The sequence below is a fragment of the Pagrus pagrus genome, assembly GCF_965226575.1.
Source record: "Pagrus pagrus genome assembly, chromosome: 17".
NCBI lineage: Eukaryota > Metazoa > Chordata > Actinopteri > Spariformes > Sparidae > Pagrus > Pagrus pagrus.
The window spans coordinates 1,133,849-1,158,625 of record NC_140201.1 but is presented as its reverse complement, the minus strand read 5'-3'; the positions used below and the strand labels follow the sequence as shown (position 1 = coordinate 1,158,625).

General features: G+C 39.9%; 3 protein-coding genes across 4 annotated transcripts; all 3 read left to right on the top strand.

The window, feature by feature from the left end:
• Positions 1–26: 26 nt before the first annotated feature.
• Positions 27–8,787, top strand: LOC311273237 (uncharacterized protein). Its single transcript, XM_084380190.1, has 4 exons — positions 27–645; positions 1,994–3,019; positions 5,693–5,881; positions 6,820–8,787. Exons 1-4 carry the CDS (start codon positions 474–476, stop codon positions 8,184–8,186), a joined length of 2,754 nt encoding a protein of 917 aa, XP_084236316.1. The 5' UTR covers positions 27–473; the 3' UTR covers positions 8,187–8,787.
• A 1,491-nt stretch (positions 8,788–10,278) lies between these two features.
• LOC311272435 (uncharacterized protein) lies at positions 10,279–14,639 on the top strand. The gene is made up of 2 exons (XM_084378828.1): positions 10,279–10,954; positions 13,018–14,639. Exons 1-2 carry the CDS (start codon positions 10,783–10,785, stop codon positions 14,055–14,057), a joined length of 1,212 nt encoding a protein of 403 aa, XP_084234954.1. The 5' UTR covers positions 10,279–10,782; the 3' UTR covers positions 14,058–14,639.
• Positions 14,640–16,412: 1,773 nt separating this feature from the next.
• Positions 16,413–24,276, top strand: LOC311272436 (uncharacterized protein). 2 transcript variants are annotated; one of them, XM_084378829.1, is made up of 2 exons: positions 16,413–17,040; positions 22,463–24,276. In XM_084378829.1, the coding sequence occupies exons 1-2, from the start codon at positions 16,869–16,871 to the stop codon at positions 23,488–23,490; spliced, it is 1,200 nt and encodes a 399-aa protein (XP_084234955.1). In that variant the 5' UTR covers positions 16,413–16,868; the 3' UTR covers positions 23,491–24,276. The 2 variants fall into 2 exon arrangements, with proteins under 2 accessions (XP_084234955.1, XP_084234956.1); XM_084378830.1 differs by lacking the exon at positions 22,463–24,276 and adding an exon at positions 18,970–20,598.
• Positions 24,277–24,777: the final 501 nt, after the last annotated feature.

The window sequence follows — 24,777 nt, the reverse complement described above, 5'->3', positions numbered from 1 at the left end:
AAAAAAGAAGAAGAAATCTTACCGGAAGTAGTTGTATTTACTTCGGCTACATGCTAACTTCTTCTGTTTCCCATCACTGGCGCTACGGTCGGTGTGAATGAGCAGCACGTGTGTAGATACACTGCTTTAAGACGACTTTGTGTGATCTGTCTCGATGTTTCACTCCAGTTAGCAAAGAAGGCTAAAGGACGTTAGCGTAGCTGGTTAGCAGGGAACAGACGGAGGCGGAACTCACACAGCTCAGAGTAGCTTCTTAGCTTCAGTGGAGACCAAACTGTGTCTTTCATGGACCTAACATGTCCAGATAAGTCTGTCTGAAGAGACTCTGTGCTGTTCACTTTATTTAAACGTCCCGCATCATTATCTCCTGCTGTCCTCCGAACCCAATGAAGTTAGCTTAGCTTGCTAGCTGTAAATAGATGGACTCGAACGAACGTAATGTAACATCACTGCGCACAATCTGCTGAGAAAACATGTCTAAAGTCCAAACGCTGAGAGTTGTTGTGAAGCAGCGACTGACTGCGGCTGCTGAAGAGATATTTGAGCTGTTTGAAAGAACGATAGCAGAGTACGAGGAGGAACTGTGTCGACACCGGAAACTACTGGACGCTGTTTTCAAGCCTCAGGTCCAGTTACACAGAGCAGGTTGGTTCTGTTTACTTCTTCTTCTCACTTTACACTGAAGCCAGCTGACATCATCTGCCTCACTAAACCACTTCAAGGTCTTTATTGTCACATTCACAACAGATACAGTGAAGCAGTCAATGAACCTAAAGCTCAAACAACATCATGTGGTGTTCTGACTCTTCTGGTCAGTTTCAGAGAAACTTTACAGGTGCTCAAAGTCAAAAACAGTCACATGGTATTTAGTCCCTTGATAAATCAGCTGTTTGGAAGAAAAGTAATTGCCACCTTCTTTGATAATGGGTCATTTGTTTCCTACAGTTTAGTCAAAGTATTTAACAGAACCACTGCAGCTGAGTCCTGTTACATAACTTTACAGTTTCCTGCATCTAAAGCAGCATCAGGTTTGTGAACTGTGGCTGTTGGTAAGACAAACAAATGGTGAACTTTGGTGTTCACCATTTGGTGGTGTTTTAATTGACATTAGCTAAGCAGCTAACTTAATGCTTTGAATACAGCCATCATTGAAGAATCACAACCTCACGTTTAATGTGCAAACGTTACACTGTCAGAATGATCACAGGGTGTCTAAACTTTGTTCCACAGCTCGTGTTTAAAGGTAAAATCATACAGTCTCTGTAGATCATGCTCAGTAATATTCGCCAAAAAATGAAGTCCGGTCTCAATCGGAAGATGATGAAACTAACCTTTCACAATTAAATGAGATCTGATAAAATTAGATCGGTGCATCATTAACCTCCTTGATTGCAGCGGTCACGTCTCTGTTACTCAGTGAGTGCGACGCTGTTTTGCTCCGTGACTCAGTGTCATGCCTACCTGATGATGTTGACCTGATCAGATTGTGTTTATTTCATCATTTCCACTTGATTTTTGTGATTCAACTGTGGTTGCGTAGCTAAGTAGTTAAATCATTCCGTTATTTGTCTGTTTTAAGTGTGTTTGATATTTATATATTATAAAATTATATAAAATGTAATATTTCCGACTTTGTTGTGCTGTACATCCCAAGTCTGCACAGGCTGTTTTTATTTTGAAAATTGAGCATATGCACTATTCTGTTCCACTGTCTGACTTCCTGTTTGCTCTGTGTTGATTGGCGTGGCTGCGGTCCGCTTCCGTCAAAAGTAGACTTGCTGTGAATTCTCCGTGGAGCGGAGAGACGCTAATGTGTCGTGGTGCAGCCGGTGGAAACACGAGCATCATCTAGAACGGCTGCTGCTTCACATTCTGTGAAATCACAGCTGCTTTGATCACAGACCCCACACATTTAAGAAAGACATTAGATGTTAAGATGAGAGGAAATTACAGTTTTCTAATACATGTGTATGTATTTCATTATTCTCCACAGACGTCCAGCAGCTGTTGGTGAGTGAAGAAGAGGTTCCTCCTGAGCAGCAGGAGTGGAGCTCCAGTCTGGACCAGGAGGACCCACCGGAGTTGCCGCACATTAAAGAGGAACAGGAGGAACTCTGGACCAGTCAGGAGGGAGAGCAGCTTCGAGGGCTGGAGGAGGCTGATATCATCAAATTCACATTCACTCATGACCCTGTGAAGAGTAAAGACGATGAAGAGAGACCTCAGTCCTCACAGCTTCATCCAAGACAGACTGTCTTTGAGATCAGAGATGCAGAGCGTTGGACAACAGAAGCTGATGGAGAACCAGAACCAGCTAGGACTTTTAATCCAGATACTCTTTTACAACCAGTTACTCATGATGAGAAGTCTCACTCCCCTGAACCTGAGACTGAGGACAGTAATGTTTGGGAGGAAACCAGGGAGCCTCAGACAGCTTTAAACACTCTGCAAAACAATGAAGCACCTGGAAGTGATGTGGAGTGTTATACTAGAGAAACATCAATTAACTTTTCTGAGTTAGCCTCAAGCTTGGAACACAAGGGACGTCCACAGAAACCCATCGAGGTACAATCAGGACTGAAACCATTTAATTGCTCAGTTTGTGGTAAAGTATACCACTGTAAGAGCTCCTTAAACTCTCACATGAGACTTCATTCAAAGGAAAAACATTTCAGCTGCTCAGTTTGTAAAAAAACGTTTCCATGGAGAACAGCAGTTGTATCGCACATGAGAATGCACACAGGGGAGAAACCCTTCAGTTGTTCTTTCTGTGGCGCGAGATTCGCACGGAGCTCACATCTGACCATACACTTAAGAGTTCACACAGGAGAAAAACCTTTCAACTGCTCCGTTTGTAAAATGAGTTTCCGCGACAGCAGCACTTTGTCCAGACACATGAGAGTCCACACCGGGGAGAAACCGTTCAGTTGTTCAGTTTGTGGTAAAAGATTCACACAAGATGGAACCTTGAAACGACACCGGACTGTCCACACGGGGGAAGACAACATTTCGTTGCAGAGTTTGTGATTAAAGACTCACTCTTCAAAAAACACAAGTGTGTTGTGAGAGCAGCAGAAATGAATGAAGCTGCAGAGACGACAGACCTGAGCTGTAATACAGAGTCCAAAAGAAGGGAATCAGCTGATATTCACTTGTTTACTGCTGTTTGTCTTTTAGCTAAATAAGAACACTGACTGATGCCACAGGCTGATATTTCTCTGTTGTGTTACTTACATTTTGTGTTGGTACATTCCTGAGCTGCTGGCCCGTAACATCCACACCATCAGTTTATAACACTGTTAATTCAAATATGTATCAATGAGTAGGTGTTAATCAGATCTAATTTATTATCAGAACTCATCCTTACAAAGTGTCTGCTATTGATGCATCTAAAGTTTTCTTTCTTCGGTTAATTGAAAGCAGTTTTTTTTCTGCTTCAGTCAGCAGTACAAAGACAGTGTATACTGGTGTGATACATTTAAAACACGAGGAAACATAAGTTATTTAGAAATACCTCATCAGGTGCGATCTGGTCACTGTAACAGATACAGATTTTGTTCAGACATGTTTCTCATCCATGAACAGACTGTTTACTGAAAGACTTGATGACGGAGTTAAAAGATGAGGCTCAAAATAATAACGTGTTCGTCCGTCCCGCAGTAGGAAGCCCATCTGTTCCTACTGGACATGAATCTTTAAAAAACATATGTAGTTTCCTTTTTTTTAAAAAAGGTTAAGATATTTCTGAAAAACAGCTTCTCACTGTAGTTTTTATGCACATTATAATACACAGAAAAATACTCTTTAAAGTGGTGATCTTGAAGATTTCTGGAATTTTTTCTGGGAAAGTTGCCACCGACATGTTTCCTCAGTGGGCCAGAGGCTCAGTCATCATTGTGTTACCTCATTCGGAGATGGATGGTGACTTAACAGATATTTATTTACATGAAAATCTTCCAGATTATTTAAGGTCTATTATCTTCAGTACGAGAAACTTAATTTACTGCTGGGATCACTCCTTTATGACCAGAATGATGAAGTTTTCCCTGATGTCCACTGGATGGCCGTAGAGCCTCACTGAGCCTCTTTCAGAAAAGTAAATTCAACTTTTCCACTTTTTTATGACCGTTCCTGCTGATTTTTGTGTCATTTGTTAGTTTGAGTGCAAAGAACAATTCCTAAAAAAAAACAAACAAAAAAAACAGGAAGTATTGACAGACACTACTTGGTGGTGTAGCCTGTATTAATTCATGCTTAAGTAATTTAAAGTTTTGTTGGAGAGCAGAAAAATTTAAAACATCTGTTTCTGATCCGCTCTGTTCCCCAGCTGCTACTTCAGAGTTGACTTTTACTTTGAAATCCCTGCAGGAAGTGTACAGTTTTTGCCAGGAGCAGCTCAAAATATTGTAAAGATTTACTGTTGGTTTAAATCTCTATACTCACGCTCATTTGATTGTAAGTTATTGGATTTATACTGAAATTGTTTGAGAGTTTTTGTCACTGTTGTTATTTTTACTTCATAAAGTAACTTGTAACTGTTGTCTGAAGTGCTGAATAAATGAAATATACGACAGCAAAGTCTTTCTAATGCGTCGGACATTTATTGAGTTGGATTGTTGTTATAATTGTGTGAATTTACCTGATATAAGATTCTTTAGATTTTATCAATGACACTTCCTCCGCTGCTGTCTGACAGGTGGTAACACTTCACAGCTGATGTCCGTCCACTACCACGTCTCCCTACACACCCAACCCAAAAACTAAAATTCACTTAACTTTCAGTATTTCTCATCTAAATGTTCTGGACAAATTAAACTGTTGTTGAACACGACATTGAGTTACATCACAGATGTATTTCAACACAATGATTGTTACAGATTAAACTATCCGACAGTACATTAAGTAGTAAAATGGTTTTTCCACCTCAAACAGCTGCAAAATCAAAGTGCTGCTTACACGTTAATATATCAGTATTAATAATCTAATGATACAAGAAACATGGAATAACCTCCACAGGGGTCGTTCTGCTGCTGACTGATACTTGATTTAAAATAAAACAATCCAGAAAAATGACAGATAAATCGGGAAACTTGATATAAGTATGGAAAATGTAAAGACTTAAAGAAGAATAATAGAAAAAAGCAATAATTAATTCTTACTAAAGAGAGCTGGGCGTTGCTTTTATTTTGAAAATCAGCAAAGACGTGGTACCGGAAGCCGTTGTACCTAGCATGGCAGACATGCTAACTTGTCCCGGTGTGTTTGCGGTTGCGTTCGTTATTAAAACATAAATCAGAGTGAAACACTGGAGCCTGTGTGGATGAACGTGTGGAAGGAGAGTCGTTGTGAACTTTTTGGATGTTTCACCTCAAACTCATCGACCTTTGTCGCCTAGTAAAAGCTAAAGGCTGAGGTAAAGGACGTTAGCGTAGCTTGCTTACAGGAAATAGACGGCGACAGAAGTCGGCCACACACCGCTAGTCGAGTTAGCTGTAATGGAGACCAAACTTTATTATTCACGGACCCGAAATGTCCCGATAGACGTGTCTGAATAGACTCTGTGCACTTTATCTGAACATGTTTAACATCTGAATTATCTCTCGGTGTCCTACGATGCTGATGGCGTTAGCTTAGCTTGCTACCAGGAAATAGACGGAGCGCTCATCACAGAGACAAAACGGGTTTTCTTGAGGACAGTCTGCTGAGAAAAAGATGTCCAAAGTCCAAACGCTGAGAGTTGTTGTGAAGCAGCGACTGACTGCGGCTGCTGAAGAGATATTTGAGCTGTTTGAAAGAACGATAGCAGAGTACGAGGAGGAACTGAGTCGACAACGGAAACTACTGGACGCTGTTTGTAGCACTGAGCAGTCACACGGAGCAGGTTGGTTCACGATTTCTTTTCAATAGCTTCCATCTCATGTGACCCAGTGACTCCAAACCAGTGCCGAATTATATTACTAAGTAGAACAAATAAGACACACTTTCTTTTATTATATTTTATTGCTTCTTCTATTTTATATCAACATTTTTTATCAAATAAAGCCGTTTTTTCCAGTAGCTTCCATCTCATGTGACCCAGTGACTCCAGAGAGCAGAGAGCAACTTTTGTTAGAAAACTGTTTTCCATGAAGACACCTGAGCAGGTTTACATGCACTAATAAAGCAGTCATTATGTGATTTACCAGATTATTCAAGTGGTCATGTAACAACAACATAATGTGATACGCTTTATCAGATTAAAGCTGTTATCGGATTATGAAAAATCTGATAAACACACCTAGTTTTTGCCCAATATTCTGTTTTATTCGGTGCATGTAAACTGTTAATCTGTTTTCTTTTTGTTCTTTTTAAGAAACTGGATGTTGTTAAACATGAGCAGATGTGTTTTCTGCTCATATGTGTAGTGATTGAGAGCATAATTTTGCATGTTTTTCAAACCTAACAAATCCCACATAGGGACAACCCTGACCAGCAGAGACGCCATGATAAACAACATCATGTTGACAGGATGTTTTGAATGAAACAAAACAGTTTTATGTCATGTACTTGGAAAGAAATCCAACTAATTGACTGAATCATGTAAACCTGTTTTTTTCCATTATCGCATTACTAATGAAATTGTACTGTTACAAAGACATTTTAAATAAATTAAATAAATGCCCCAATACTTGAGGCTCTTCTTAGGTTTAATGAATTCTGAACATGTCGTACAAAATGTGAAACATTTCTCCAAACATCTAACAGTGGTGTCAGTGGTTTAAATGTTAACAAGAAATGACAGTTTTCCAACATTTGTGTATATTTCTCTTTTCTCCACAGACGTCCAGCAGCTGCTACAGAGTGAAGAAAAGGTTCCTCCTGAGCAGCAGAAGTGGAGCTCCAGTCTGGACCAGGAGGACCCACCAGAGCTGCCCCACATTAAAGAGGAACAGGAGGAACTCTGGACCAGTCAGGAGGGAGAGCAGCTTCGAGGGCTGGAGGAGGCTGATATCACCTTCAGTCCTGTGAAGAGTGAAGAAGAGGATGAAGAGAAACCTCAGTCCTCACAGCTTCACCAAAGACAAACTGAAGAGCTCAGAGATGGAGAACATTTGAAAACAGAAGCTGATGGAGAGGACTGTGGAGGACCAGAACCAACCAGGAACTTTGATCCAGACAGATATTTACAACCAGTTACTGATGACGAGATGTCACAATTCTCTGAACCTGAGACTGATGACAGTTATGACTGGGAGGAAACCAGGGAGCCTCAAACAGGTTCAAACCCTGTGCAGAACAATGAAGTAACTGAAAGTGAAATGCAGTGTTATACTAGAGAAACATCAGTTAACTTCTCTGAATGTGCTACAAGCTTTGGACATGAGGGACATCTGCAGAAACACGATGAAATCCAGACAGGACTGAAACCGTTTAGTTGCTCAATTTGTCATAAAAGTTACCACTTCAAGAGCTCCTTAAAGTCTCACATGAGACTTCATTCAAAGGAAAAACATTTCAGCTGCTCAGTTTGTGAAAAGACTTTTCAGTGGAGAAGAGATGTTGTGTCGCACATGAGAACCCACACAGGGGAGAAACCCTTCAGTTGTTCTGTCTGCGGGACAGGATTTGCACGACGCTCAAATTTGACTCTTCACTTGAGAGTTCATACAGGAGAAAAACCTTTCACCTGCTCTGTCTGTGAGAAGAGTTTCGGTGACAGCAGCACTTTGTCCAAACACATGAGAGTCCACACCGGGGAGAAACCGTTCAGTTGTCCAGTTTGTGGCAAGAAATTTGCACAAAAGGGACAAATGAGAAAGCACTTGATGAACCACACTGGGGAGAAACCTTTAAGTTGTTCATTTTGTGACAAAACCTTTCACTGGAAAAGCGATGTTGTGATGCACATGAGAATCCACACAGGGGAGAAACCCTTCAGTTGTTCTGTCTGTGGTAAAACATTCACACAAAACTCAAGTTTAACATCACACTTAAGACTTCATACAGGAGAAAAACCTCACACGTGCTCAGTTTGTAACGCAAGCTTCCGACTCAGACAGAATCTGACTGCACACATGAGAAGCCACACTGGGGAGAAACCATTTAGTTGTTCCACTTGTGGGAAAAGATTTGCACAAGATGTGACTCTGAGACGACACATGAGTGTCCACGAGGGGCAAGAAAACACTGAGTCACAGAGTTTGTGATTGAAGATTCACTCTGTTCCCTCTCATCAAAAAACACAAGCGTGTTGGTGAGAGCAGCAGAAGTAAAGGATGCTGCAGAGATTACTGACGAGACACTGAGGGAAAGACTCGGCTCAACACTGAGCAGTTCAAAACGGTGATATAGACATTGTGTGACATCCACACTGTAATTTTAGAGAATATGAAAGTATAAATACTCATAATACTCAATAATAATCAATACTAGGTAGCTGTATAGTAAAAAACAGTATTAAGGGATGTTTCATGAATCTGTACTATATAATGTTATGATGAGCTGAATGACTGAAACATTTTTTATAAGGATTTATTTCTTTCCTTGATTACTGTGAAAATACACAAACATAATTATGTATTTATTTTATTTTATTTTGAACAGTATTTCTACATCATCATCTTATATCTGTTGTTATTTGCATTATTATGATGTTTTATAATTTGATGTGTCTTTTGTATTTTAAGTTATTTAAATAGTCTAACACTACATTGTGTCACCTGTTCAGCACTTTGGTCAACGTTTGTTGATTGAAAATGTGATGTACAAATCAAATGACTTCCCTCCTTTTTAAAGTGCTTTTCTTCATCCTGAGACTCGTGTGTTTTTTTTGTTGCAGCAAAAACCCTCCGTAGTAATTTCCCGGACAAATCCACCGAGTGTAAGTAAGAAAATGCAGTCTGTGAAAACAAGGACTTTTGTTCTAAAGACGACTTTACCTTTGTAAGATCCACGATTGATTTGTGTAATTCACGACTGTGAGGCCTCAGATTACATTCTTCTGAAGATTTGAATGCAGTTTTTTACTGTACTGTGGGTTTAGTCTCACTTCTGGAAGAATGAAACCAACACTTAAATACATTTTCATCATTTATGATCAGAGATCATAAATAATACTTTTTAAGTAAAAAACTAGAAAAAAAGGTAGTTTAATTTATTAATCTGTACTTATTCTCTACAACATAAGAAAATCAATAAAGTATTTCTGATTCTGAAACATTTGGCAGAATATCCGACTACTACTGGAACGCCTCGTTTAATTCTGCTTTCATGATGTTCTCCTTGATGTCCACTGGAGGGCAGCAGAGTCTCACTTAGATACCTTCAGTAAGTCTGTTTGTCTTGACTGTATTCACTTGATTTAAGACTCTTCAGATTTTATAAGTCTTCCTCCTCTGCTGTCTGGCAGGTGGCACCACAGTGTGACAAGTCTGACTAACTTATCCTGAAGACTAAAACACACCTCAGTTTACTGTTTCACACCTGAGCTCAGACACAGATTTAGCAGATGAAACTATCCTAAAGAGTACATGCAGTAGTCACGTGTATTTCCACCGCCGTCAACTACTAACTACAAGTCTGTATTTCAGTGTATGGGGTGGATCGGGTTGGATGATGAGCTGAAACAGCACAAATATAAATCAATTTAAAAGCTATACAAAAAATATATTTTTGGCAGGTATACGGAAGAGGAAAGGTTGTGTTCAGGGTTGATATTTGGTTTAGAAATAAATTAGGACTGTTATTGGTTTAATTGGGTGGCAAATAAACTGGGGATAGTTGTTTGTATATTAGTTGTAAATACATTTGAGAATTTGTTGAAATAATAGTAATAAATAATAATATGAGTTAAAAGAAGAAAAGTGAGAAAGCGGTAGAGATATATGTAAGTTTTACTTCTATCTACTCATTTTTGGACACTGTTACTTTTGTTTTTGTTTTTTTTTAATTGTTGTTTTTATTTTTGGTGCGAAATAAAGTCATTCCTTTATTTAGTGCTGCTGGTATGTGAGTGTATCAGTAATAATAATCAAATTATATAAGAAAAGCATGAATCAACATCCACAGTTGCTCATTCTGTTATTTAATTTGAAGAAAAGTGAAAATAGGACAATCCCTTATTGAAATACAGCAGAACAGAGGCAGAAATAAGTACAAATAGAGAAACTTACAATATAATTAAAAGTGTAGAAGATAAGAACAGAATAAAGAAAAAGAAAAAGAAATGTATAAATTAAAAATGTGTTCACTTTTATTTTGATAATCAAATAAATCGGACCGGAAGCGATTGTACTTACCGTGACCGACACGCTAACTTTCTCCGTGTTGTAGTGTTTATGTGAGTTACTGTAAGATAAGAGTGAAACACCAGATCCTGCGTGGATGAACTTGTTTAAGTGGACTCTGTGGGAACTTTTGGGATGTTTCACCTCAAAGTCATCGAGCTTTTTAGTCAAGAAGGAGCTAAAGGCTAAGCTATAGGACGTTAGCGTAGCTCGCTACCAGGAAGTAGACGGAGACGGACTCGGTCAAAGTGCAGTCGGAGTGGCTTCAATGGAGACCAAGCTGTGTCATTCACGGACCCAACATGTCCAGATGAATCTGCCTGAGGAGACTCTGAGCTTTAAACATGTTTAACATCTGAATGATCTGCTGCCGTCCCACGAAGCTAATGGAGTTAGCTTAGTTTGCTCCCTGGAAATAGACGGAGCCGAACGGACCGTAAACACAGCGCACATCAGAGTGAGCAGGCAGTTTTTAACGGAGTGTTTCTGGAGGAAAAGTTCGTGTGAGTCAGTAAAAATGTCTAAAGTCCAAACGCTGAGAGTTTTTGTGAAGCAGCGACTGACTGCGGCTGCTGAAGAGATATTTGAGCTGTTTGAAAGAACGATAGCAGAGTACGAGGAGGAACTGAGTCGACAACGGAAACTACTGGACGCTGTTTTCAAGCCTCAGGTCCAGTTACACAGAGCAGGTCGGTTCTGTTTACTTCTTCTCACTTTACACTGAAACCAGCTGACATCATCTGCCTCACAATACTGAGGTCGGCAGGTGTTCCAGTGGTGATAAAATGGGATCATTCCTGCAAATCCAGAACTTTTCCCAGTTCACCTTGAAACAGTTCATGTTGAAACTTCTATTAGATTCACGAGACCTTGTTTGATTCTACAGCTGTACTCCGGTTCTGTGTGTTCTGACCTCACTAATCTCTTATTTTTCACTGGACTGGGTTGAAATTTGTCGTGAACATGAACGAGACCCTGAGGATCATTTACATCATGTTTTCATTTCAATAGTTGTTACTGAATGTTTACAGTCATCGAATTATTAACAGGAAGTCATTTTTACCTGAATGAAGAATCTGTTATTGTCAAGAATTAGTTTCTTCACTAGTTTTCACTTTCTTCTGACCAGACTTTGGTTCTGTTCAGTGTTGATGTAGCTCTGTGTAGTATTAATGTAGTTCTGTGTAGTATTAATGTAGCTCTGTGTAGTATTAATGTAGTTCTGTTCAGTGTTAATGTAGTTCTGTGTAGTATTAATGTAGTTCTGTTCAGTGTTAATGTAGTTCTGTGTAGTATTAATGTAGTTCTGTTCAGTGTTAATGTAGTTCTGTGTAGTATTAATGTAGTTCTGTGTAGTATTAATGTAGTTCTGTTCAGTGTTAATGTAGTTCTGTGTAGTATTAATGTAGTTCTGTTCAGTGTTAATGTAGTTCTGTGTAGTATTAATGTAGTTCTGTTACATGTAGAAGTTATTTGGCCCTGTATAAAAACTTTGCTGCCAAAACAACCCTGACCCGTCGGGGCATGTACTCCACTAGACCCCTGAAGGTGTGCTGTGGTATGTGGCACCAAGACGTTAGCAGCAGATCCTATAAGTCCTGTAGGTTGCGAGGTGGGGCCTCCATGGATCGGACTTGTTTGTCCAGCACATTCCACAGATGCTCGATTGGATTGAGAACTGAGGAATTTGGAGGCCAAGTCAACACCTCAAACTCGTTTTGCTCCTCAGACCATTCCTGAACCATTTTTGCTTTGTTGCATGGCGCAGCACACGGCCTCCGTCCACTTGACTTCTTCCCATAGTGCATCCTGGTGCCATGTGGATATATATATTTAAATGTGTTCATTTTTTTCTGCATTCACTGGCTGTAATATTACATTCATTGGCTTTATTTCATCAGTAGATATGGATTGTGTTGACCTCAGGTTCTTTATCTGTCTGATACCTGTTGAGCCCGTTTTTCATAATTTAGGGCCAAACTCCAAAAAATGAACAACTTAAAGAGTATTTGGAGTTCAGCTGTAGGACTTTACAAGGTCCCATAATTTTGATAGAAGTTTCAACATGAATTTTGTCAAGTAAACTGGTAAAGTGAACTGGTAGGCCTGAGGTGAGTTGGTATGAAATGACACAATTGTCATGTAGACAGTTTGTGCAGCAGTGAACCTACAGTCGTGTATTATTCCTCGGCCACACTACACAACTTTTAAAGTCGTCAGATCGCCGCCGTCACACACAACTTTCTGCCTCGTCATCAGGAGCTTTGCAGCCTCGCTGTGATTTACACTGTAGAAAAGTTTAGTTTGTTTTCTTTTAGATCCGTGTCGTTTTTTTTACGTGAATTATTTGATTTTGGAGAAAATGAACATTTGCACTTTCGGGCTAATTACTGCACTCTGAGCTGATGTCTGATGATGGTCAACTTATCATTCTGAACCTGTTATTGAACTTTGGGTTTATTGCGCCCGGCTTCTTCTCGCTCTAAAGCAGTAAAACGTTTTTATATCTTCAGCTGAGAGGTTTATTTAAAACAGAACATGACTATGGACTCACAGCCGCCTTGATCACCGTCTCATTTTATGACTTTTCTGATCTGACGAAATGCAAAGTGCTGAATATGTTTGTCATCTGTTTTAGTTCCAAATATGTTAGAAAAATCTTCCACACATTTGAGAGCATAGTTTTGTCAGTAGTTTAACAGGAAGTTACAGATTTCTGTGACACGTTTTTGCTTTTCTTTCTTCCCCACAGACGTCCAGCAGCTGTCGGGGAGTGAAGAAGAGGTTCCTCCTGAGCAGCAGGAGAGGAGCTCCAGTCTGGACCAGGAGGACCCACCAGAGCTGCCACACATTAAAGAGGAACAGGAGGAACTCTGGACCAGTCAGGAGGGAGAGCAGCTTCGAGGGCTGGAGGAGGCTGATATCACCAAGTTCACCTTCACTCCTGACCCTGTGAAGAGTGAAGAAGATGATAATGATGATGATTTGAAAGCAGAAGCTGATGGAGAGGACTGTGGAGGACCAGAGTCTGTTAGTAACTTTAATCCAATTTGTCATGACAAGACGTTGCACTCGTCTGAACCCGAGTCTGATGGCAGTAGTGACTGGAGGGAGACCAGGGAGCCTCAGCATAACAATGAGGCATCTGGAAGTGACACGGACTGTAACACTGAAACACAATCTGTTATCTCTGCTGAATGTTCTTCAAGCTTTGACCACAAGGGACACCTGCAGAAACAAGATGAAACAGGAGTGAAGCCATTTAGTTGTTCAATTTGTGGTAAAAGATACGGCGGGAATCATTCCTTAAAGGGTCACATGAGACTTCACTCAGAGGGAAAACATTTCAGCTGCCCAGTTTGTAAAAAGACGTTTGCATGGAGAGCAGGACTCGAGTCGCACATGAGAATCCACACGGGGGAGAAACCCTTCAGTTGCTCCTTCTGTGGTACAGGATTCGCACAAAGGTCAACTCTGACTTCACACCTAAGAGTTCATACAGGAGAGAAACCTTTCACCTGCTCAGTCTGTAGTAAAGGTTTCTGTAACAGCAGCACTTTAATCAAACACATGAGAGTCCACACTGGAGAGAAACCGTTCAGTTGTTCCGTTTGTGGCAAAACGTTTGCACGAAAGGCTCATATGAGACAACACCTGATTGTCCACACAGAGGAGAAACCATTCAGTTGTTCAGTTTGCGGTCAAAGATTCACACAACATGGATCTTTGAGACGACACATGGTTGTCCACACAGGAGACACAACTGAGCTGAAGAACACAAGTCTGTTGTGAGCGCAGCAGAAATAAATGAGGCTGCAGAGACGCTGGTGAATGTTTCCAGCAGGATAGGAGTGCAGAGGGAAACAGTTCAAAACTGTAACACAGACTACAAAGTCAGTCGTACTTCATATTTTCATCTATGATGAAGCAACATGATTTAAATTACATTTTTATGTGTCTGCATTGTTTTGATTGCTCCAGGAACTGTGCATGTTGCTGTCGTCTGTCTTCATCTAAAAATATATTTAAACTGATAATTATATTTTCATTCACTCAGACTTCACTACACAGAACTACATTAATACTACACTATGGTCCAAGTGCTGGATTTACACAGTTGCCTTTACAGCAGGGGTTCAGATGTTTTAAGCTTGTGTATGTATTTCATTTATCAAGTGGGTCTTGTTTATGTTATTCACACACACATCCAGGTGACGACCGAGACGTATCCCTCCACCCCGGCTCGGTGAGAAAACATGTCTGTGAAAACATAAATGACTTTGTATGAAAGACAAGTGTAACTTTGGAAAATCACTGCTTGATCCTGTCAAACTCAAACTGCTGAAGCTTCAGATTAAATTCTTCTGAACGTCAGAGTGCTTTTTTTTATTCTGTGGATTTTGACGTCTGTCTTTTACATTTAAGTGTCAGAAAAAGATCAAACCTCCCCTTGAATGTGACTTTTAATTTTTATTTAGATACCAGAAAAAAACTTTGGAAGTGTGTGTGTGATTGAAACCATCGTTCTGTCCTTCAGCTGATTGAAGCAGGTTATTGTTCTGCTCCGGTCCAGAAGAGAACAAATCTGAAGTGCTAGACAGTGTATGCCAGTATAACAGTTATTTAGAAAAGAAAACTTCTCATGTTGTGTTTTAAATGTAGTGAGACTGTTCACTTAATGTCCAACATATTAACTGAGCAGAAAGGAGAGTGGAGAGAATGAAAGTTTTTTGACGTCTTTGACATCTTAAAATGTAATTTTAGACATCTTTTCAAGTTACAGACATCTAAAGAACTTCTTGTGGTTCAAAATAAAAATTTTCATGAAGGCCAAGTTTAACTTCATGCTGTAGAAGCTACAGAGAGGATTCAAACCCTGAGCCTCAACCTCAGCAGCATGCATGAGGCGTGAACTTTACCAGGAGAGCTATTTATGAACTGATACCGTGTTTGATCATCGGATCTTGGAACAATAGTTGAACTGATGACGGTTGGATGACCAAGACATGGTATTTCACAAAGATGATAAGAAGCTCTACTGGGAGAGTGAAAGTCAAATGTGGCCGTCATAAAAACTGACGGTGGATAAAATGTCTTAAAACAACTCGACCTCTGTATTTTGTTGAGTCGTGTTCTTACATTCACCCGAATGTTTCCAACAATGTTCAAACGTGAGAAATCCACAAGTTTCCTCAAAGTAACAGTTTAATTTGTTCACCTATTGCTTCAGAGAGAGAGAGAGAGAGAGAATAACGAGAATAAAACTTCAAACTTTACCTCGTCTGTGAACGTTTGTCACATCAGATAGATTTTCATCAGTGGTGGTTGTTTAACGGTGCGTTCACCACCAGCAGACGGGTTTCGCAGGATCATTAAACAGATTCAACTTCCCAACAGATCATAAAATAGTTACCTGCTAAAAAAATGTTGGTTACCTAATTCACAATCACAATATTAAAGTAATTTATTCTGATTACTTTCAGGTACTTTTGAACTAGTTCAATACCAAATAATCAAATAATGACAGGATAAATAAATAACTTGTCAGACGTTGTTTACCTGCAGTGTTTGTGATTAAAATTAGAGCGCATCCAGGACCCGACCCCTTTTTCCAGATCTGCACCAAAACCCAATCAGGTCTTTTCTGGGCAGAAACCCGTCCTCCATCCAAGTTTCATTAAAGTTTTGTTGTAATCCTGCTGACAAGACAACAAACAATAAGTCTTCTCAGCTAAGGAGAAGCCACGTGATCATTTAAAATCTGCTTTTTTGTTTGTCTACATTATGTACGGTCACTGCTGTATTTGGTGATTTTGATTCACTGTTCTCGGCCATTTGATGTAATATTGATAGTAACTTGTAACTGTAGTCCAAAGCGCTAAAATGGTAATCATCAGCACATCAGCCTACAGCTCAGCACTACAACATCGTAACACAAGAAAAAACATTCACAGGGACCATGACTTGATGAGTAAGTATATTTTGTTGACATTTTGCTTTTGTTCTGTTAATTCTAATTTAGTTTGTAACATTCTCATATTTCCATTTGTTTCTGACTAAAGCTCATAAATCTGTACATAAGAGATTTCTCACTTTTATTTTGGAAATCAGCAAAGAACTCGTACCGGAAGTACTGTCACTGTCACTGACGGCGGCTAACAGGCGAACCTGTTCCGCGCTGAGCTTCGTACATCTGACATAAAATACGATCAGAGGGGAACCACCGGAACCTGTGAGGATCACCGTGTTTAACTGGACTCCGTGTGAACTTTTGGGATGTTTCACCTCAAAGTCATCGACTGTTTTAGTCAAGAAGAAGCTAAAAGTCGAGCCAACAGACGTTAGCGTAGCTCGCTAGCAGGAGATAGACGGAGACAGTGCTAGTCGGAGTAGCTTCAGTAGAGACCAGACTGTATTCTTCATGGACAACATGTCCAGATGAACCTGTCTGAAGAGACTCAGCGATGTCCCCTTTAATTTAACATGTTAAACATCTGAATAATCTCCTGGTGTCCTACGGAGCTAAAGAAGCTAATTTAGCTTGCTACCAGGAAATAGACGGAGCCGACAGCGCACATCTTGCTGACAACTTGCTGACGAAACATGTCTAAAGTCCAAACGCTGAGAGTTTTTGTGAAGCAGCGACTGACTGCGGCTGCTGAAGAGATATTTGAGCTGTTTGAAAGAACGATAGCAGAGTACGAGGAGGAACTGTGTCGACACCGGAAACTACTGGACGCTGTTTTCAAGCCTCAGGTCCAGTTACACAGAGCAGGTTGGTTCTGTTTACTTCTTCTTCTCACTTTATTACTTCTTTATTCTCATATTCACAACAGACACAGTGAGGCAGATCATGGCAATAAGACTGTAAATGTATGAAAATAAAGTCACCATCTATCAGACTGACAGTTAAAGGGGCATTATGTAGCTTTGGAGAAGAAATTCAAGCTCTGAAGTTTAATATTTACAAGATTAATGAGGTAATAATACAAACTGTTGTTTCACTTGTTCCTCAAGTGAATAAGGAAGCTGTTCTCAGAGGAAAATAAGGTCCCAGAACACTGTTTGAAGCTAGAAAGGTGGCAGGGTCCGCCAAAGGACGTTATATTACATCTGTACACATCATTGGAGGCAGAGCCCAGAGGGCCCACAGAGTTTGCGCACTAGAAACTTCCACCAACTGAGCCAGCTAACTTCCAGTTTAGCACCCGGCTAACTTGAATAGAGAAAAGATGATTTAATGGTGCGGCTTCAAAGCCTGGCGCTCTTCCTGGGGGCCAGGGTCCGCCACATGTAAACAAAGTAAAACGGTATAAATTGTGTTGGTCAGTTTGTTGGATCAGTGCGTCTTGTCATTGATTCTTCTGGAGGGATGAACAACATATTTCCAATAGATACAAACTTAAAAACAATCACAATGTTTATTTACAATAACTTCTGGCTAGGAAACGCCTGCAGCACTCACCTTCACAACTTAATGTCTCCTTTTCATGCTGTTATTTCAAAGTGTGTACGTCGACCTATCACAAATATATCAATAACAGTGTTTACGTAGTTCAATATGTGCCGATATGAAAAGACTTTTTTGCAAAACATTATTCAGAAAAAAGATAAATCGGATAATTTATAATTATCAATTCCTGGAGAAGTTTGCTGTTTCAGTTCATTTATTTATTTTTGGCCTTTTCATAACTTTATTGACAGGACAGCTTGACAAAAATAACAGTAAATGTGATGAGAGAGGGGATGACATGCAGCAAATAGCCACAGGTCAGGACACGGCCTCTGTACATGGGTCATTTTTACTTTTATATCTGTAAAATATCCTGCCTCTCGCACGTACATATCGTCATTTATTGATCAGTATATTTGAAGGATCATCACAAAAAATGTGTGTTTATGTATGTATATGCTTATTAAAAATAATGTCTGCTTCATTGTTATTATGGTGCATTCAGACCAAATCGCTGGATTATTAATTTTTATTGTCGTTACCAGCTCGGTGATTTTCACTATCTGGATGACCTTTGCTCTCTCTTGACCAAAAACTCACTTACATACTCAACCTACACTCAGAGTTATTGTTTAAAGGAGTTCTCTACATGTAAAACATTTTAGTTTAAAAATAATTTCCCATCATTAGATATGACGGGACATGGGGAGAGAGAGAGAGAGAGAGAGAGAGAGAGACGGTAAATCTTGAACAGCTGAAGGTCAGAAGAGCAAAAATTAAAAAGGTTTATGATCAGGGCGAAGAGCCGTCTAACATCGGTGAGGCTTTCATCATGAAGACGGATGCGGTGGTTGTTCGGTTTCTGCTTGATAGGTAGGTAACACTAGTGTTGCTATGTTTTGCTCGTGTAATGTTTATGATTGTTGGTTGTCTTTCAGGTAACCTTACGTTCGGACATTCAGCTTACTGCATGTTAGCTTCACAGCCGCAACCGTAGCGACAGGTTGCTAACCCACAACTTAGCTAATGTTAGAGACATTAATGCATAGCTGTTTGCTCCACATCGTGATATTTGTCTGCATGTTTGCAAAGAGTTTTACTGTCTGGAAGTCTTAGAAACACACGTTTACTAGCACAGTAAGACTCTCTGGATTGATGCATGATCTGAAATGCTAAGCTACCTAACGAATAACTCCTCGCACCTTTAACAGTATTTTCTATAACGTGTGTGTCTTTCTTTATTCTCCACAGACGCCCAGCTGCTGTTGGTGAGCAGAGAAGAGGTTCCTCCTGAGCAGCAGGAATGGAGCTCCGGTCTGGACCAGGAGGACCCACCAGAGCTGCCACACATTAAAGAGGAACAGGAGGAACTCTGGACCAGTCAGGAGGGAGAGCAGCTTCAAGTCCCTGTGAAGCGTGAAGAAGATGATGAAGAGAACAAACAGCTTCATCAAAGACAGACCGAAGAGAACATCGCTGCAAAAATAGAAGCTGATGTAGAGGACTGTGCAGGACCAGAACCAGCCTGTGACTTTGATCCAGTTACTCATGACACAACGTCACACTCCTCTGAACCTGAGTCTGGTGACAGATGTGATTGGGAGGAAACCAGGAAACCTCGATCGGGTTTGAACCGTCAGCAAAATGATTATGTAACCGTGAGTGATGTTGAACGAAAGGCTGGAAAAAAATCAAACGGCTCATCTCAACGTGCTGCAAAGTGTGGCCACAAGAGACGTCTGCAGGATCCCAGTGGAGTCCAAACAGGAACTAAAATATTTAGTTGCTCAATTTGTGGTAAAAAATACCCCAGGAAGAAATCCTTCATAATTCATATGAGACTTCATACGGAAGGGAAACGATTCAGCTGCTCAGTTTGTGGTGCAAGATTTGCACAACGCTCGAATCTGAACGCACACTTAAAGGTTCACACTGGAGAAAAACCTTTTGCCTGCTCAGTGTGTAAATCAAGATTCAGCCGCAGAAACAATCTGGACCAACACATGAGAACCCACACGGGGGAGAAGCCATTCGGTTGTTCAGTTTGTGGTAAAACATTTGGACAGAAGACGCACCTGAGACGACACCTGACTCTCCACACGGGGGAGAAACCGTTCAGTTGCAGTGTTTGTGGTAAAGGATTTACTGAGCGCTTTCAGATGAAAAATCACAAGTGTGTTGGTGAGAGCAGCAGGAATAAATGAAACTGAGGGCGAGACACCGGTACAACACCGGCCAATTAAAAACGAGACAGAGACTCTTAAAAAAAGTTGTACTTTTTTTTCCTTTCAGCTGAGGTGAAGACACGTGATTGTTCAAACTTTGTTTTTGTGTGTTCATTATTTCAGTGCTTTCAGGAACCACTGCCTTTTCATATGGATTTAGTGTAAAAGTGATATATGCCACCTATACAACACTCCATTAATTCACCTCAGGATGTGTAAAAATGATTGATTCTTTAAATGCTTGTACTGTATTTGGTTTTATTTGGGTTGTTTACAGACAAAACTTGATCAGACACATTTTAACAGCTGTTGTATTTGATTTCCTCAGTTACCTTTAAAGCCCATTCATTAATTATGTCTGTCAATAAGCGAAAATATTTTTCCTGTGATGAAAAGTGCAATTTTATTTGTTTTCTCATTATTTATGTCCAAATCACAGGATAACAAATGCTGTACATCTAAATAACAAAGTGTAAAAAAAGAAATGGATTGTGAAAGTCTGGCCTCTTAGCACTTAGCTTTATTTTTAATCTGGTCCTTCTTATGAAGTCTTTTAAAAGGCCTGCTTTAAAACATTGATTGAGATTTTTTTATGAAGATATATTTATTGAGGATTTTGATACTTGATTCATTAAAATCTTTTGAAACACCTTAATCTATTTGATGAAAAATCTGTCAACTTATTTGCAAACACAGGTTTCTGCTGCTGACGGCTGTCAGTCCAGTTTTATCAGTTTTCACAGAGGTGTGCCACAGGGTTGTTTTCTAGGTCCACTTCTGTTCACTATCTTTATGAATGACTTGAGTGAAAACAAGGTAGAATCAGCACAATTCATCTGCAGGAGGAAGACACTGTTTAATAAACCACAGCGCTCTCTGTCGCCCGGATGGTTCAAAACTTACATTTTGATTTCTTTGCTGTCCAGCAAACTTTGACAAAGCGGGTACAAAAATGGATTCACATAAGAATCTTAATTCTTTTATCCTGTGACTCATAATCAATCCAAAAATGTCTTAAACTGATTTTCTAAATGTTAATTCATAACATGATGTTTACGGTGAACAAAGGTGGAGCTCAGCTGCGAGCGCACTGAGAATCTACAGCACCCAGAGAGTCACGTTAACGAGGCGGAGCAGCGATCAGCAGTAACGAACACACATTTAACTTCTGTTATTAAGAAAATAACTCCAACAGTGAACAACGTCTTCCTCCGGAGCAGAGAGGCTGCTCTCCGATGCTGGATTCATCATGTTAATAACATATTATTCACATTTAAAGGGGCACTCTGTAATTTTGGAGAAGAAATTCAAAGTCAGATTTTTTTTTTTTTTTTTTTTTCAGATTTTTAATATTTGCTAATTAATGAGGTCAATAGTAAGGTCCCAGAACACTGTTTGAAGCTAGAAAAGGTGGCAGGGTCCACCACATATAAACAAAGTAAACCAGTATAAATTGTGTTGTTCTTTAAGGTCAGTTTGTTTATTCAGTCATGAAAACAAAGAGAGTTTTTTTACTTAGTTTGTGTATCAGCCAATGAAGATCTTTCTCTGCTCATTAACATTTATTATCCATAACTACAGACTGCTCCTTTGAATAAATTAATTCGTCAATGAAAAAGGTTGAAGACAATTTATTTTAATTTCCAAATGTGCTTCATGTCGCATTAAAGTGGATAAAGGAGACCAGGAAATGATTTGACACAATAAACTGAAGCAACAGACGTGAATTGATGCTCATAGTTCATTCAAGCAAGAATCAGTTTTAATTGATCTAATACAAACTATAGGCTGTTTTATTTCATGTATTGATCATTATGAGTCAAATTAACTATAGTGTTTGACTTTTATCACCGAAAAGGATTCAGTCATTTCTATCTTTTTCAGAGTGACACTCAGAAGTCTCAGTGAAGATGTGAACTAATGTTTGGTGTAAAAGTAAAAACGTATTTCATAAAGCTAACAAGTTAATTTACGCCAGTCACAGACTGTAAACCCACCTTTCTGTGTGAGATATAAGATGACACACTGAGGCTGTGAGAAAGACAAAGAGGAATATTCTGACTGACAGTCAGTAAATGAAACGCCACAGTTTAGATGGTGCAGGGAGGATGTTTGTGGTTGATCTGACCCGACACCATAACACTATAACAGCAGAAATTAAAGTGATCACAACAATGAGAGACTGCAAGAATGCTTTAAAATAAATATTTAAAAAAATTATTCCTATTAGTTTAGGTCCAGATAGGACGGTTACAAACACCTTTTTTTCTTTTTTTTTGTATGAACAAATCACTTTCACTAAATATTGTGTCCTGACAGACAGGAATCTTGATATAAACTTGATTTTTTTTTTTTTAAATAACACTAATATGGTAGAATTCATGAAATTTCTTCTCTGAGGGAATGCAGTGTGAGTGATATACTTACATAGTTTGAATGACTTTCAAATATGTTAAACAAAACATTTCTGTATACATGTGAGAAAGTCGTGATTTCAGTAGTTTTCTTCTTCTCCACAGACGTCCAGCAGCTGTTGGAGAGTGAAGAAGAGGTTCCTCCTGATCAGCAGGAGTGGAGCTCCAGTCTGGACCAGGAGGACCCACCAGAGCTGCCACACATTAAAGAGGAACAGGAGGAACTCTGGACCAGTCAGGAGGGAGAGCAGCTTGGAGGGCTGGAGGAGGCTGATATCACCAAGTTCACCTTCACTCCTGTCCCTGTGAAGAGTGAAGAAGATGATGAAGAGAAACCTCAGTCCTCACAGCTTCATCAAAGACAAACTGTAGAGATCAGAGATGGAGAGCGTTTGAAAACAGAAGCTGTTGGAGAGGACTGTGGAGGACCAGAACCAGCCTGGAACTTTAATTTACAACAAGCTACTCATGACGAGACTCCACACTTCTCTGAACCGGAGACTGATGACAGTTGTGAACGTCAGTCAGGTTTATATCCTCTACAAAACAATGATGTACCTGTAAGTGATGTTGAATGTAATACAGGAACATTATTCAGCTCCTCTGAATGTGCTACAAGCTCTGACTATAAGGGACAACAGCCAGAATTAAATCACTTCAGCTGCCCGGTGTGCAAAAAAGCTTTTAAAGTGAGAATCAACGTTGTGAGGCACATGAGAATCCACACGGGGGAGAAACCCTTCAGCTGCTCTATCTGCGGTATGAGATTCTCACGGAGCTCAAACTTGACCTCACACATCAGAGTTCACACAGGAGAGAAACCTTTCACCTGCTCGGTTTGTAAAACAAGTTTTAGTGATAGAAGCAATTTGTCCCAACACATGAGAATCCACACCGGCGAGAGACCGTTCAGCTGTTTAGTCTGTGACAAAAAGTTTACCAGAAGCAACCAACTGAGGCGACACCTGTCCGTCCACACGGGGGAGAAGCCGTTCAGCTGCAGCGTCTGCAATAAAAGATTCACTCGGCTTTATTACGTCAAACAACACAAGTGTGCTGTGCGAGGAGCCGAGGGAAGTGAAGCTGCAGAGATGCTTGTTGAGCCAATATTTCCAGGAGGACTGAAGTACTGAGGACACGACTCGACTCAACACTGATCAGATCAAACCTGTGATACAAACAAAACCTGTTGTTTCATCTGTGATGAAGCCGTGTTATCATTCTGTTTTTATTCGTGTTATTTTTCAGGTTCTGTGCTTTTTAGTATGACATGTAATCATGAATGGGCATTAATAGGATTTTATTGTTGCTGATATCGATACTGATATTTATTGATACTCGATGATACTGATACTAGTCTCTATAACAAGGTGCAAAAAGTGAGGACATGACAGGAAAATATACTAAAAGGTTAAGAAATAATAAGTTATACAGGCTGTGGTCATTACCCGACAGTTCAAGCTGCTGTAAGTGATATATTTTATTAAAATAAGTGTTAAAAAGCTCTGTAGTCTGACAGTAATCACTGTTATAGAGGGTTTGTTCAGTAACTCATGTCTCTCCTCACCCTGCTCATGCAGTAAAAAGAGAGAATACATTTTCGTCCCTGCCCACTTAACGTCTGCTCAATGAACACACAGATCCTGTTGATCTGGCCCTCACACCGGCAGTGGTGGAACGGAGAAAGCAACCAGTTGCTGCTAACTGCAAAACAGACAGGAAGTTAAAGCTAAAACGACGAGCACGCTTACAGCAGCTTTAAAAATATTAGCAACCATTAGCAGTAGAAAATCTGCTATCTATCGCTGTCAGGGCAGCTCACTGAAAGTTCATACTACTTCCTAGCAATTAGCAATTTATGCTATCGTAGTTGTTGACCAAAACCAACTGTCAATCTCACAATAAACTCGTCGACAGCCCGGTGACATTCTGCTGGTTTTTCCTGTGTGATCTTCCCTCGTCTAGCGATGGTGAATGGGTCGGACTTCAGCTGTCCTCTGATGAAGGTGAATCTGCTGCTCTAGAATAATCTTTATTAATCACATACATTCATACAATGTACAATGTAGTGAAACTGATTCTCTGCATTTAACCCAAGGGCACTGACTGGAGAATTGACTTAATGTCCATGTTTTTTATGTTGGGAAAAGCCCATGCAAGCACGAGGAGGAAGGTCCTGCCACAGCCAGGCTTCCAACCTGTTAGGCAACAATGCAAACGGCCGCTGCTCTGGGATTATTATGAAGCTGATGCTGTGTCCTGAGTTATTACTGATTCATTTTTGAGATGAGCAGACAGACAGAGGATGACAGTCTGATATATCATAAGATAGGAATAAATATTTCTAATTGTATTCTCAGTTATATGAAACACAACAGACCTATAGCTTCTATAATGTAGCCTATAATGACATATTTTAG

What these genes read in the sequence shown, in the direction of transcription:
- LOC311273237 (XM_084380190.1), top strand. Translation starts at nt 474, where the DNA reads ATGTCTAAAGTCCAAACGCTGAGAGTTGTTGTGAAGCAGCGACTGACT. An exon ending in GGTCCAGTTACACAGAGCAG is followed by an intron (nt 646 to 1,993) that starts GTTGGTTCTGTT and finishes TATTCTCCACAG; the next exon opens with ACGTCCAGCAGCTGTTGGTG. An exon ending in AGACAACATTTCGTTGCAGA is followed by an intron (nt 3,020 to 5,692) that starts GTTTGTGATTAA and finishes GGTTTTCTTGAG; the next exon opens with GACAGTCTGCTGAGAAAAAG.
- LOC311272435 (XM_084378828.1), top strand. Translation starts at nt 10,783, where the DNA reads ATGTCTAAAGTCCAAACGCTGAGAGTTTTTGTGAAGCAGCGACTGACT. An exon ending in GGTCCAGTTACACAGAGCAG is followed by an intron (nt 10,955 to 13,017) that starts GTCGGTTCTGTT and finishes TCTTCCCCACAG; the next exon opens with ACGTCCAGCAGCTGTCGGGG.
- LOC311272436 (XM_084378829.1), top strand. Translation starts at nt 16,869, where the DNA reads ATGTCTAAAGTCCAAACGCTGAGAGTTTTTGTGAAGCAGCGACTGACT. An exon ending in GGTCCAGTTACACAGAGCAG is followed by an intron (nt 17,041 to 22,462) that starts GTTGGTTCTGTT and finishes TCTTCTCCACAG; the next exon opens with ACGTCCAGCAGCTGTTGGAG.